The 15,328-nt window shown below is 39.3% G+C and overlaps 1 protein-coding gene across 19 annotated transcripts in view; it reads left to right on the forward strand.

The window, feature by feature from the left end:
- Nucleotides 1–10,922: 10,922 nt before the first annotated feature.
- The window catches only part of LOC123562381 (myosin heavy chain, non-muscle-like), a 108,077-nt gene continuing 103,671 nt past the window's right edge, over nucleotides 10,923–15,328 (forward strand). For all 19 annotated transcript variants that reach the window (XM_053537269.1, XM_053537252.1, XM_053537256.1 and 16 more), the window contains exon 1: nucleotides 10,923–11,513. In XM_053537269.1, coding sequence (XP_053393244.1) covers nucleotides 11,148–11,513 — 366 coding nt within the window. In that variant the 5' untranslated portion in view covers nucleotides 10,923–11,147. The remainder of the gene's footprint in view (nucleotides 11,514–15,328) is intronic.

Raw genomic sequence — 15,328 nt, forward strand, 5'->3', positions numbered from 1 at the left:
CTCATGAACTGCTTGATAAGAGTTTCATTATTCTTGGTCTGTAACATCAGAACATCATCATACTAGGTCTGTAGCGTCCATGTTACACCTTCATCAGTTTTGTTCAAATGGTTCCGCTTGACTGATTTTAGGGGCAGCTAAACACTTAAACAACTTTTTATGACCTGCTTGTTGGCTTGTCACTACACTAGGTTTGTAGTATCCTTTTAAGGTCCTCTGTCAATTATGTTCAAATGGTTCCACCTGACATATTTTTCAGGCCACCAGAGCTAAAGATAGAAAATTCTTAAAAAATATCAGTATCAAACAAGTTTGTTTGTTCAAATGGTTTTGCTTTCAAGACTGATTTTAAGATTTTAATTAATGAAATTTTGGTCAAGTTTGAATCTTGTTTATCTTAGGTCAAAAGCTAGCTAACATTAACACTTAACCCTTACATTTTAAGAAAGAAAAAATCAAACGACACCAAATCAGAAAGAAAGTGTTGTTTCATATGAAAATTGAATAGCGTATGAAACATCTATATTACTCTACAAAACAATTGTCAGTATGTGTGGCATTGGTCTGTTGATGCGTCGAGTGTGGTGTGCTGTGTGATGTGTGCTTGTCACCTTATGCTTTCAGCCTCCGTCGCTGGCTAGCCTTCTGGTGAAAAAAAAGCAGAGTGCGTAAGTCTTCCCTGCTAGTACATAGCCTCTCTGCAGACAAGCCCATTTGCAGTGCCTCCCAAATGGTGCCACACGGTAACTGAGCACCTTGCGACCTCAGGTAGAACTGCAGGGACTCGGACATGAGGTATGCAAGGCCCACCAGTGTTTGGACACGCCCTGATGCCTATGAACAGACGGCCAGCTATGGGACAAATAGCCACTGTGTTCCCAGGGTAGAGTATGAACTCGGAACTAAGGGTGAGGTAACCCCGACAGAAACCTAGAGAGCTGAAGACAGTGGTGCTGGGCCATTGGCACTATGCAATATCGCTATGACTACACAGCCATCCGGTATACAGCATTGTGGTGCTTAATCTCTGAGGTCCCTCCAGGGAGATTCGCTGCCGGGATCTGAGCCTCGCCAGAGTCCACCCACAGCTACTGGGGTCCCTCCTTCAATCCACAAGATGCAAAGAGAAGAATCAGGAAGAGAACCAATCAGCACCAGCCTTTCAGGTTGATGTATTGTAATGCGGAGGGTGTCTTCAACAAGAAGGCTGAACTTGAGCACATCCTCCATGAGAAAGACATCAATGTCTGTTGCATTCAGGAAACTCACCTGCAACCAGAGAAATCTTTCAGTCAGAGGATACCAGTGTTTTCGCTGTGACAGAATTGGCAAACGAAAAGGAGGCCAGGAACAACATCAGTGCTGTCCAGACCAACATGCGTATGGATGACTTCGAGTTTCAAGTTCTTAGCCTCAGAAAGAATAAGTTCAATTTGAAACTTGTGAATATATACTCTCCAAGTGACAAAGCTCTGTCCCTGGACAAAGTTGCAACTGATGAAACACGGTTCATCATTGTGGGAGACTTTAACAGTCACTCACAAAGCTGGGGATATGAGCACCTGGATAAACGTGGAGAGGAAGTGGAGACCTGGCAAGATGATAACAAGCTTAACCTAATCAACAAGCCGGACGATACCCCAACCTTTTACTCCAGAAGCTGGCCAACAACGTCAACCCCTGACCTTGCTTTATGTACTAATGACATACACGGACATGTCGAACGGGAAGTTGATGAGCAACTAGGAGGTAGCAACCATCGCCCAGTCTATCTTACTATGGACCGTATAGCCTCTACTTCACCCAACATCCCCAGATGGAACTACAAGAAGGCTAGATGGACCTTTTACCAATGTCTAAGTTATGAGCTCTGTAAAGACATCAGACATCAACCGGGTTTTCAAAGACTTCAATGCCAGTATACTAAAGGCTGCTAACAGCGCCATTCCAAAGGGAGAAAGAAAGGACTATAAGCCCTGCTGGAGTGATGAGTTGGAGAATCTACAGGCAAAGTTATCAGAAGTCAGGGAGGAAGTAGAAAACATTCCCTCACAAGAAAGTAACCTTTCTCTACAGCGAGCCAAGTCCAAATTCCTCAGGTACAAACTGGAAGCATCAAACTAGAGCGAGATGGTCTAAAGCTATGGAGATTGACGAGACAGCTGAACGATGAAGACATAGGGAGAGTCCCAACAACTTTGGAAGAGAATGGTGAACTGTTGACGGATAAACAAGCGGCAAACACTTTTACCTCCAACTACAAAGATGTTTCCAACATTCGCATCAACAGGGAACGGCAAAGGGAAGCCCGAAGAGTGAAAAGGGAAAGGCAGACAAGTCAAGTGACATCAGAAGTCTCCTAGACCAGATGGAGTCATAAATGAAATGCTGACCTTCTTAGGCACTGCAGCAATTTGCAAACTCCTGGTAATTTACAACTGCAGCTGGAAACAAGGACTACTCCCACATATACGGAAAGAGGCAGTCATGATCCCCATCCATAAGAAAGGGAAGGATTGCCCACTGCTTTCTCGTTTAGGACAAACCCATTATTTTAACTGGGGACCATACGCCGCTTTTCATGGAATTACACGCTAGCATATCATTGAAGGTTCCATGTGCAACGCCGAATGAATACATCTGCGATGTTTCTAAATTGATTGTTGTACTTATATATAGCTTGTGTAAATGTTGAGTTTTGCTAAAAATAAAAAAGGATGAAAATCCAACACGGAAAGTCCCGTTCTAAAAACTCAGCCTCCCCAAACGCAAACCCAGCACGCGAACGCGCACACGACCAACACACACGCCAGACACCACATACACACACAGAGCAAACACACAAAGACAAAACAAACAAATAAAGGAGCACATTGGGACACCGCCTTGGAACGGTCAGTGGCAAAACCACCACTGGGGAGCTTAAACCGGTTTATGGTGCACCTAACCTTACTCTTACCCCTACCATGTTCCAAAGTCACAGGACAGTGTAAATAAAAATTATCCCGGGGCTAGGGGCCGAGGACGGTAGCATGCATTTCATTCAATCAAACCGAGCCTGCAACATTTTCGTTTTTGTCGTGTTAAGCAACCTGTGAAATTTCCACTTTTCTATTTCAAAGAAGGCTGCAAGCTATCGTCCAATCAGTCTAACCAGTTGTGTTGGAAATACCATGGAGAGGATTGTGAATGCACGTCCGAAGTGGTACATGGAGACCAACAACCTACTCGCAACACAACGTGCTGGCTTTCGCTTCACTGAGGACCAGACCTCTTACCTATCGCATGGATTGATCTGCAGCGAGCGTTCGACAAAGTCTGGGCTGATGGACTCCTCGTCAAACTGATGAGGAGTGGAGTAGGAGGTCACATGCTGAGGTGGATTAACTCATACCTTTACAACAGGAGAGCAAGAGTCAACTTAGAACATGCCAGCAGTAGGTTCCTATTGCGTCATGGTGTCCCGCAAGGCGGAGTCTTATCCCCTACACTCTTCCTGCTTTTCATCAATGTCCTGGTGTCTGAACTACCGAAAGGAGTAAAGGCTGTACTCTACGCTGACGACCTGGTGTTATGATGCAAGGAGGAACATGCCACAACAGCCATATACAGGATGTAAGAAGCCATCAAGAAGCTTCAGCTTGTGCTGAGGATTTGTGTGTCGCGATCAATACAGAGAAATCGTCCACCACACTTTTCTCCCTGTCGTCAAAGCAGAGGGCGGGTAAAATCAAGATGGGAAATACATGTACTTCGCTGACTGAAGCAGACGAGGTAACATACCTTGGAGTGACCTTTGACAAACGGCTAACCTGGAGACCCTACATTAGTCAAGCAGGAGGGAATGCCCGTAAGAAGCTTGCCATGATGCGTAAACATGCTGGATCAACGTGGGGAGCAAATGAGCAAATACTCAAGACAGTGAAACCCCATTTAGAGTATAGATCAACTGCCTGGTCCACTACTGCCAAAACTAACCAACAGGTTCTAGCCAAGGTTCAAAACCAAGCATTGCGGATCATGACAGGTGCTACAGTCTACACCAATCTCCTTCATTGAGAAGCTAACAGGTACACAGCCGTTACAAGACAGGAGACATGCAAACCTGCTTCAAGCAGAGAAGTTCAGGTCTTTTCAAGACCATCCCATGAAAGCCAAGTTGGATGGCTACACCAAAAATTGACTCAAACGTAGCAGGTGCGTTTCACGAGGCAAAGAAACTTAATCGAGAGTTCGAAACTGGGCTGAACATACCAATGACTCCCCTAGGTAGAGAAGACATTATAAACCCTCTAGGAAATCTGTCTTCAGTGAGTGTGAGACTTGCTGTTCCTCACCTTGACCGCGGGAAACAAGAGGATAAAAGTATTCGGAAGAGCCTCGCACTAGCTATGATCAATGAAGATTATCCTCCGGAAACATGGACTCATGTCTATACAGATGGATCAGCCACATGCGCCATCAAAGATGGAGGAGCAGGAGTTTTCATTCTTTACCCATCTGGCAAGAGAGAAACACTACATGCAGCCACAGGAAAACACTGCAGCAATTACAAGGTGGAGAGTGAAGTACTCATGAAGGCCGTCTCAATGATTGAAGACTTGGCAGAAGAAAGCTCCTCAGTCGTCTTTCTCACAGATGCACTGTCTGTCATGGAAGCTCTGACCAACAATAAAGCTCCACAGCGAGCCAGGAGAATAACAATCCTCTTAGGTTTTATGACTCTAGGTCAAATACATTCTTACGGTACAGTAGTTAAGTGGCCTCTCCTTTGTTCTCTCTACTAGTGTTCTTTTTAGTGATGTGAAATAATTTTAGCAGCATAAAAGAATTGAAATGATCAGAATTACTGTCATTACTTGATGGTGGTGTCTTTCTCCTTGTAGCTCACAGGTGTTGTTGGCTGTTCTGACTAAGCTCCTAGCTTAGCCAGTTGGTCTGCCTCTTCATTGCCTGCAAGTCCACAATGGGATGGAATCCACTGGAGTGCTACTTTGCAGGTGATGCTCAAGCTCTGCATGATTGAGTTTTATGTAGATCAAGTTGCAAATATGGCCTGTAGGGTGTTAACAACGTTTTTCTATTATCAGACTTAGTGACATTGTTTTTGTTCCCAGGTCACACAGTTTCGAACTCGTATAAGATTTTATTATTAAGATGAATATTCTTATTCAAAACAGTGACCTCTAGAATGTTAACGAACCAATTGTGGACGCAAGACGTCGGACCATCCACCTATACCAATAGCTAAAACTGAACCTTTGGTTCAGGTGAGCTTAGATAGAGCTTACTGCGGTGGCATTATGTTCTACCTTCATGATTCTTATTAGGTCAGGCTTTGAAATTGGGTCATCCAACATCAAAGAAATTTTAAATCACTCATGATGCCACCTGATTTGCATGGTGTCTAGATAGAATGTTTGCATTTATGAAGTCAGTTGTACAAAACTGGGCGTAAAAAATCCATGTAAAATTAAAAATTCCCCGAAATCACATTCTCGATTGGATCTTCACGAAACTTTTATTGTTTATATAGTTTCATATATTCCAAACATGACTGTAACCTTCCATGATGGTGTGTTATAAGATGTTCGTGGTCAAGTGGTCAGGTCCAGGATAAACGATTTAGGGCTATTATGGCTCTCAGTTTTAGTACTTGTCCAACAGAACGTTGTGGCAATGTATGTTCTCATAACTAATGTAAAATCTTTATAACAATTAAATTTTTACACACCATTTAATACCATATTCTTTAAAAATCGAGAGAAAGCAAGTCTCTCATACATCGCTAAAACCTGGTGTTGGGCAATACTGGCATGGTGTTAGGCAATATTGGCCTGGCTGTACAAGCTTTTGCTTTTTTCAAACAACCCTTTCCGTCTGAATTACTGGTCAAGATTACGACTAGTGTATATCTGACTAAGAAAATGAGTGGTCACACCAATAAGTTTTATCCTAAGTAAGGAAGTTATTCCATTTTTTCAATTTTACTCTGTCTGTTTGAAGTATTAATTGACTTTCGACATCGATTTCGTGCCGCAAAATACTCTTGCGAAACAGCCAACAAACGCAGGTGAAGATCTATGTCATAGACTTAACCAAACGAAAACAACAGACTGACCTATCTACTAATACTTGATAGTGTTTGCTACAGCGCCCCGTCGCCCACTTACGCACATGGTATAACCAGAAACACCATGTTTATCTGTCACCGATCACAGAGAGTTTTAGACGGCTCGACTGGCTGTAGTAAAGAAAAAAAAGCAAAAGCCTTCACATCTCTAGTTTGTCCGCATCTCAAATGTGCCTTCTGTCTGTGGGATCCCTGTTTGAACAGGTCAGATCCCATAGACACTGCAATATTAGTTTCTTCCCTCATACCATCAGACAGAGGAAGGCTTTATCTCTAGACCTGGTACTAGCATAGACCAGACGATGAGTGAAAACGATTGGTGGAACTCGAACCCAATGAGTCTGTTTCGTTCAGTGGTTCCTTTTCACATATTTCCCAATGATGTAGCTTGTTACGTTATGAACAGCCTTGCAAGTGCCATTTAATTCAGTGATTCTATTAAAAAAAAATGATATGGTCATCTCACTAACTGAGTATAATTTGCATCATCTTGAACACCAGACGCCACTGCGTCCAGTCGTTGCTAGAGAAATCGGAAGTCGACATAAGATACTATTGTAAATGATAACATTGTAACGGCAATGTGTGCTGTTATCACTTCTAAATACTCGTTGCTATCCAGTTTCTTGTAATTCGATGCATTAGAGATTTTTTTCAGGGAAACATGCCTTAAGTATATGTTAATAAATGGGAGAGCGGTGCCTTTGAGTGATAATGGCCCTGGCAAGGTGATAATAGCCCGAGGGCTATTATCTTCTTCCAGGGCCATTATCACTCAAAGGCACCGCTCTCTCATGTATTTACCTGTTTATTAAATGTTTACCTATAATATAGTAAGAAAGGGTTTTTTTTGTGTCATTTTATGGGTACTTGCATCTTCTGGCACAATAAATTTCAGCTTTTGTTATCTATTCGGAAGCTTATGTGTTAATAGGAGTAAAGGCAGAAATTACTTTATAAATGGATAATTTTACACTTGCCGGTTAAAGCTAGAACCTGGTTACAGCTGCCGAAGCATAACAGAAATAAAAGGTTAGGGTAGACTTCCTGCGATGAGGTATTGAGCCAGCGCCACACATCACAAAGTAGACCAAACACAAAATAAACTGTAGTGGAAAGATGTAGTGGAAAGATGTAGCGGACGGACTGCTTCGAATATTGTAAGAAAGATATGAAAAGATAGGGAATTTACATACGTAATATAGATAATGGAACTGAGAATTAACAAACACGTTTGGGGCATGCTAAATTCACACTAACCCTATTTTCACCTACATGTAGTTAGGCAAGAAAGTGTAGTACAAAACAGTAATTCCCCTCTTAGATAAGCAAATACCAGACTGTATAAAGTAATATTATTATTATTATTATTATTATTATATTATTATTATACCAGATTTGTTGAGCGCCCTTTTCATATGTAATATACGTTCAAAGGCGCTTTACAATTAAACATGTGACACATCGCAGATATGTAGGAAAATAACAAAACATGACATATGCAATCACAAAACTGAAACTGAACAATTTGATTAAACGCCTTTTTTATAAAAGATATTTTCAATGGCGTTGTACATAATAATAAAAAATAATAGTTATTACAACAATATCATAAATGAACAATGATAATACTTACAGCCTTATTGTAACAAACAGCCATGACCACACCCCCACCCCCGAGGTCGTTTTACCCCTATTGCAAATACCAGTGCTTTAAACATCTGGTACGCCCAGACGGGCTGCATATAGTGGTTCAACCTCCCGGTAAATGGTGCCATCATGCACTGTTTTAGATAGAAATACCACACATTTCAAGTGAAACTCAAGTCTTGCGAAAAACACACACATAGAACGGCATAACCCTTAAAATGTGACATGCTGAAATAAAAGATGGATTGTCAATTTAGTTAATTACATGATGAATTGTACAGTTAAGAGACCTTCGTCAGCGACGAATGACTTGCTGTAGTTCTGTATTACAAAAATAATGAGTAGAAACAGTCACAGTGGTATCTATGTGTTGTAGAAAATTTTGAAAAGGTGTGTTTTGAGAGCTCTTTTGAATGAATTAAGTGATGAATCTTTTCTGAGATTGTCAGGGAGAGAGTTCCATAGTTTTGCGGCGGCAACCCTGAAACTTCTATCCCCGTAGGTAACCAGTCGACTTTTTTGTGGCACAAGGGTTGTTGCTGCATTTGCTGACCTCAGATTTCTAGTTGGCACGTACACCTCCAGTAAGTCTCTCATATACACCGGCGACTGTCCATGCAAGGTCTTGAATGTTTGAATGAGAATTTTGTATTTGATTCTATCTTGTATTTGAAGCCAATGAAGATCTTTAAGGATTGGTGTTATATGTTCAAAACGGGTTGTTTTCGTAATAAGACGTGCAGCTGTGTTTTGGACATTTTGCAGTTTGCTCGTTGTTGATTTTGGCACGCCGTACAAAAGAGCATTGCAGTAATCTAATCGTGGGTCACAAGCGAGTTTATCAGGGTTTTTGTGGTTTCAGTTGTCAAATATGGTCGAATATGACCAACGTGTCGTATTTGGCCGTAGCATGTTCGAGTCACAGAATGAACATGATGGTCCATGTGCATGTTCGAATCAAGCGTAGCACCAAGGTTTCGAACAGTTTTTGATGGTCTTATGCTCGATTCGCCAACTTTCAGTGCTAGATTTTCAACATGTTTGGAGTGTTTTTGACTCGAAAAAAAGAATTACTTCAGTTTTGTCTGCATTCAATTTTAACATGTCTGAATTCATCCATGAGATGATTTCTTTTAGGCATTGTTCAACCCGTGTGATTGTGGCTGCCTTTGATGCTTGGTCAACTGGTTTAAACGATAGATAGAGTTGGGAGTCATCTGCATAAAAGTGGTGGTTTAGACCGTGGTTTCTACAGATGGACAAGATGGTAATAGAATCTGTGAGAGGATCCTCTGGAAGCACAGAACACTACCAAACAAAATAATAGCAGACTCGGTTTGACTGTCTGTTCATGAGAGGTAATGAAATGTGCAACAACTCTCATGATTAAAACATATAAATAGTGCCAACCCGAGGTACACTAATGTCTGAAGTTAGAACACCAAATGCATAACTTTTAAGGACGCGTATGTGAGATGCAAGACAAAAATTCTTATTTTCCGTAGTTTATTAGTATACGGGGTGTGCCAGACCAGGTTTAAGAACTGTTAACTGTTTTGTCATATTTCTTTAAACATTCGGACAATTTGTGGTAAAATTTAGTGAAATTCTTTTGTACCTTGAGAAATTAAATTTATATCTATATTTATATTCTGGCGAAGGAAGAGACAAACCTGACATTTTACAGAAACAGTACCATTTCATAACCGTATCTACCATAAAAACAGGCTCAGTTTAAAAATCTAAAGTTACATTGATAAGTAAGGATTTTGGCAAGAAGGAAAACACACGTTTACGTTTTTAAACTATTATTTCTATAAAGTAAAATACATGTACTTTATAACTATACACTGCCATGGCGTGTCTTTGAAGTGATCAGTTGATGATCATCTGAAGTTGTGATCGTCATGAAATTAAAAGATGAGCTAATATGTTCAAAATGGTTTCACAGAAACCATATATATTAAATAAGTCTGTTAGAAATGAGTAGTTCATATCAAAAGAACAGACGGGTTGGATCAAGGACGTAAATCGTAGATATTTATACGTCCTTGGTTGGATTAACAATATACCCGGCATTCTGAAGTAAAAATGTAGTAACAGTTTCTTCTTGCCAGAGTGGAATATTAAACATTTTAGGATTGCACTTTTTTGCATAAAATGTGGTTATGCTGACTGGTTCTGATGTCTTCCGCATATCATTAACTCAGACGTAGTCTTACTTCCCTTTATATCGGTCATAACTAATAAAAGTCTTACATTATGTTTCAGAAGACCGATTTCTTGTGTAAAAATACTATATGCCCACTTCTTTTAGGCAGATTAATTAGTGTAAAAAGAGTCCCTACAACAAACGAATCCTGGTTTTACTCAGGGTTTCGGTAGGATAAATTAAGTAACATAATTTTCAAGAATGATTTACTTAGAAATAAACAAAACTTTGTAACTCTGTTCGACAAGTTAACTGTGCAGGTAATATTTATCAATATTTTGATCGATTTATACAGTGAATAGAGTTAGCCTACGCTTTCCTTGAAAATTGTAGAAAAGCCTAGGTTACTATAAGTAACAGGCAAGTTAGATCAGATAGGCCTATTGCTTATATCGGTCAATTCATTTACCATGGCATAAATTTACATGTTTCAAGGTTTTTGAAATAGTTTTATTAAGTCTGAAGGCAAGTTCTTATCGATGTTTGCTAGTGAAATGTTGTTTGTTGTTGTTGTCTGAAAGTGTGTTCGGTAGGCCTCTATAACTTTTTTTTTGAGAGAAACGTCCTTTTTAACTCTATTTCCGTATGTTTTTTTTCCAGAGGCCCTGCAAACATTTAAGTATTCCGCAATGTCGGGGTGTATTTATTAATTCTTTGACTAGGAGCACTTCTTGAACTGTATGTCGATCATCCTTGAAAATAGTAGGCCTATCTACTGTTACTTCAAATATCAAATATCGTTACTGGTCCGATTAGTCAAAGTAACGATTGGACACGGTGGACTCTAGCGAGGTCTCTCAGATTTTGAACTGCAATACCAAAGTGATGGTGATGGTGATGCTGTGATTGTGGTAATGTTCATCGAATACACAATTCTGAGTCACCTGTCTTACTCAGTTATCCCCCTTGATAACCTAATCTGTCACGTGACTCACTACTATCGAATCATTCAAAGGCGGGCGTCGGCCCGGGTATAACTTGGAAGTAATGAAAGTTTGACCTGAAACTACGGAATATATTTAGTATTTTATATAATAGTTGTATTGCGGATTTATTTGTCCATTTTTGACACGTGGATACATTTATTTTCGTTCTCAGTGCACAAAGTTATTTCACTTTGAAATTTTGGTGACCAGTTTGGGTATTTTCAAAATGGCGGCTGGTGATGATCCTTATGCGATGTCGGGCATGACTGACCAAGAAATGAAGTATTTGATGGTGGACAAAAGGGTCATCAATGATCCTACGACGCAGGCACAATGGGCGTCAAAGAAGCTCATCTTTGTGCCACATGAAGTACAGGGTTTTGTTACTGCAAGCATTAAGGCGGAAGTCGGTGATGAAATTGAGGTTCAGATAGAAGAGTCAGGAAAGAGAATGAGGTTTCACAGGGACGATTGTCAAAAGATGAACCCTCCAAAATTTGCAAAAGTTGAAGATATGGCAGAACTGACATGTTTAAATGAGGCCTCCGTCCTTCATAACTTGAAAGACCGATATTATTCTGGTCTCATTTATGTGAGTAAATCAAGATAGTTTTTGGATTGAGCAAGAAACAAAAATAATGGTCAATGCAAAGAGCTATAAAAATAAATAGATTGGCAACTTGAAAGGCATATAGAGCAAATCTCGCCAACCTCCCGTGACAAAAAAAAACGAGATCTCGTTTACTGGAAGTGGCGCTTTCTCCACGCGCCATTTTGTATGTGAAAGCAACTATTCATCGGTAAAATAATTATCACCGTATGACCATGCTTCTTTCGATGGCAAAAAAAACGTGTACTTCGTGTCTTAAGACCATTTCACATTAAACTAATTTTGTTTTAGAAGCTAACATATATTTTAAATGTTGTTTTAAAGGTACAAATTGTAACTCCATGCTCGTCGATGTTTGTTTTTAGTAAGATAACGCTGAATAACGCTCTGACACGAGCTCACGCGAGATTACAGCCAGTTGCCATTCTGTGTATTTTATACTTCTTTGGTTAAAGTTACTCCATACTCTATTAACCCTGTCTTAAGAGTTGTCATGAAAATACATTTTTAAGATGCTTAACTTAAGCAATGTTCTCTGCAGAAAATAGTTCAGAGCTTAGCATAATATGCAAAGTAACCGCTACTTGCCTTTAGACTACGCGGAATGAAGTGTACCTTTGTCAAAGGGCACCAGTATATATACCATTTAAGAACAAATCGAACAATATAAAATTGAATAAATGAAAATTTTTGTTTGGTAACCTATTTATAAAGATCGCGTGTGAATATACATTTTAAAGTTCTGTAATTATAGTAGAATTTGTACTCTTGATTGAGTAATTTTAAGAAGTAACATGTACAAAATGTGTGAATGCTTCATTATAATTTAATGTAAAATACTTGTCCAGCAATAATCATAAAGAGATCTATGTATTTTTTAGTCAGCTATGCATACCTGCGTAAATCTGATAAATATGTGGTAGGGCTGAGTATAACTATAACTATAAAGGTGGATGTACACTGACCTAGCTTTTATAGGGACATGGTAGAGAGCGTCCACCTTAAGCGTGACTCACGCTGCGTGAGAGGTCTTTTTATATGAACCTGGGACCGTTAAACTAATGAACTAAAGGCACAACCTGTAGTGACTGTACCCTGTTATAAAAGCTAGCTCATATAGCAAGGTAGTATAGACCCGTACAGTATATGGTATACCTTACACTTCTACAAGTATGCATTTAAAAGTTTAGAAATTACAATTAATTTTAGTAATGTCAGGGGGTTTTTAGCTCATCTGATTTTTTGAAAAAAAATGATGAGTTATTGTCATCACTTGAGCGGTTGTCGGCGTCGGCGTCGGCGTTGCCTAGTTAAGTTTTATGTTTAGGTCAGCTTTTCTCCTAAACTATCAAAGCTATTGCTTTGAAACTTGGAATACTTGTTCACCATCATAAGCTGACCCTGTATAGCAAGAAACATAACTCCATCTTGCTTTTTGCAAGATTTATGGCCCCTTTTGTACTTAGAAAATATCAGATTTCTTGGTTAAGTTTTATGTTTAGGTCAACTTTTCTCCTAAACTATCAAAGCTTTTGCTTTGAAACTTGGAATACTTGTTCACCATCATAAGCAGACCCTGTACATCAAGAAACATAACTCCATCTTGCTTTTTGCAAGAATTATTGCCCCTTTTGGACTTAGAAAATCAGTTTTCTTGGTTAAGTTTTATGTTTAGGTCAGCTTTTATCCTAAACTATCAAAGCTATTCCTTTAAAACTTGCAACACTTGTTCACCATCATAAGCTGACCCTGTACAGCAAGAAACATAACTCCATCCTGCTTTTTGCAAGATTTATGGCCCCTTTTGGACTTAGAAAATATCAGATTTCTTGGTTAAGTTTTATGTTTAGGTCAACTTTTTCTCTTAAACTATCAAAGCTATTGCTTTAAAACTTGCAACTCTTGTTCACCATCATAAGCTGACCCTGTACAGCAAGCAACATTACTCCATCCTGCTTTTTGCAATTATTATTGCCCCTTTTGGACTTAGAAAAATCATTTTCTTGGTTGAATATTATGTTTAAGTCAACTTTTCTCATAAACTATCAAAGCTATGCTTTAAAACTTGCAACAGTTTTTCACCATCATAAGTGGACACTGTACATCAAGAAACATAACTCTATCCTGCTTTTTGCAAGAGTGATGGCCCTTTTTAGACTTAGAAAATCATGGGTAGGACAATATTTCTATTATACAAAAAAAATCAGATGAGCGTCAGCACCCGCAAGGCGGTGCTCTTGTTTTATTCTATAGCAGAGGCCGAATATCGGCCTCGTCCCCCAGCCGAGGATTTCCCCCACAGTCAAGGATTTCCCCTACCGCAGTCGAAATTCCCCTACGTCCGAAATTCCCCCCTCCAAAATCGTAAACAAAGCAATGGAGATTACTCCCAGCGATTTTCCTGGCCGAATATCGGACCCGTTCACAATTGCAGACGGTCTTTCACAATTTTCAATGGGTGTGAAAACCTTTAGAAGTAGTAGAAAAATGTTAGAAGAGCGTTCAGTGGACCCGAGGTTCCGGTTTCGACCAGCGAAAATCGATAAAAACTCGTATCTGACCCGCACATAATATGCCGTGGGCGTCTGCTTGTCTCGCAGGGAATACTCTTTGATGCGTAACAAATTCGAAAGCTCTGCCCCTTGTCAATCAAAATCCCAGTGAACTTCATACTGTTTGTCGACACCAGCGTAAGTATGACAGTAGGCGGAGCGTCGTATGTTAATTAGCTACTGACAGATGTCAGTCACGCCACGCGCCGACTGACACGTGGTTATCATCAGTATGTAATATAGATGATTGATAAACAATGCAGCATCAGATTATCGTGTTTGTACCTCTTGTTAATTAGCGGTAACAGCTTATGCTGTATTGTGTAATATGTGTTGTTAATTTAAAGTAATTATTTTATGTGCTTGATTCGATTAAATAAGCCGATCGGCCGTTACGCAAGTTTATTATCTTTGCCGAGGTATTTTGCTAGAGCAGAATTAAATATAAATGTTTTAAGTAATCAGGTATTATAAGTATGGAATAGTTCTGGTGAAAAGATGAAATTTAAAACGGGTAGTTTATCAAGAATTTTTAATGTTTGCTTTCGTTTTTTCATATCTGTCACACGTTTTCGCGATCGTGATTTTCGGACTTTTTTATTCTTTCTTACAAGATTTTCTAGTACAATTGAAATAAAAGCCAACAAAATTATGCATTTAATAATAATATGATGACTCTTGCAAAAGCAACTCTTATTTTAAAGCATTTTTTGTGAATATGAGCATGTGACCTTTAAATATTCAATGATTTGAGCATTTCAGCTCTCCCCACCCACCTTGTTACAATGATAAGTGAACATTAGTGCAAGTCCATCTATTTCTAAGTGACAGTGTGTATAGTTGCTAAAAGTTGCAAGAATATGTAATAAAAACATAGTTTAAAGTGTTTATTATGCATAATTGTAAATTCCCCCCTGAGTGAAAAAATCCCCCAAACAGCTCGTCCCGCGCTATTTTCTTCCCCCAATGACAGGCTGGGACCTCTTCCCCTAGTCGTAAAAAAAAAACCCTGAATTTGCATACTGATTATGCTCAGAAATATGTGTGTAATGTATTTTATTTATGCAAAATAATTGACATTGATGTGTATGGGCAATAATTTGCCAATAAGTTATTTTTACATTTCTTCCTTCTGTTTGTGACCACTCCTTTACTTTTCAAAGACAGTCCTGAACAACATTTGTGAATACTTATTTACTTTATGCAGTAAGAAAGACCTTATCTTCTGTGCTGTTAATACATTTA

This window comes from Mercenaria mercenaria, chromosome 2, assembly GCF_021730395.1.
Source record: "Mercenaria mercenaria strain notata chromosome 2, MADL_Memer_1, whole genome shotgun sequence".
Lineage (NCBI taxonomy): Eukaryota > Metazoa > Mollusca > Bivalvia > Venerida > Veneridae > Mercenaria > Mercenaria mercenaria.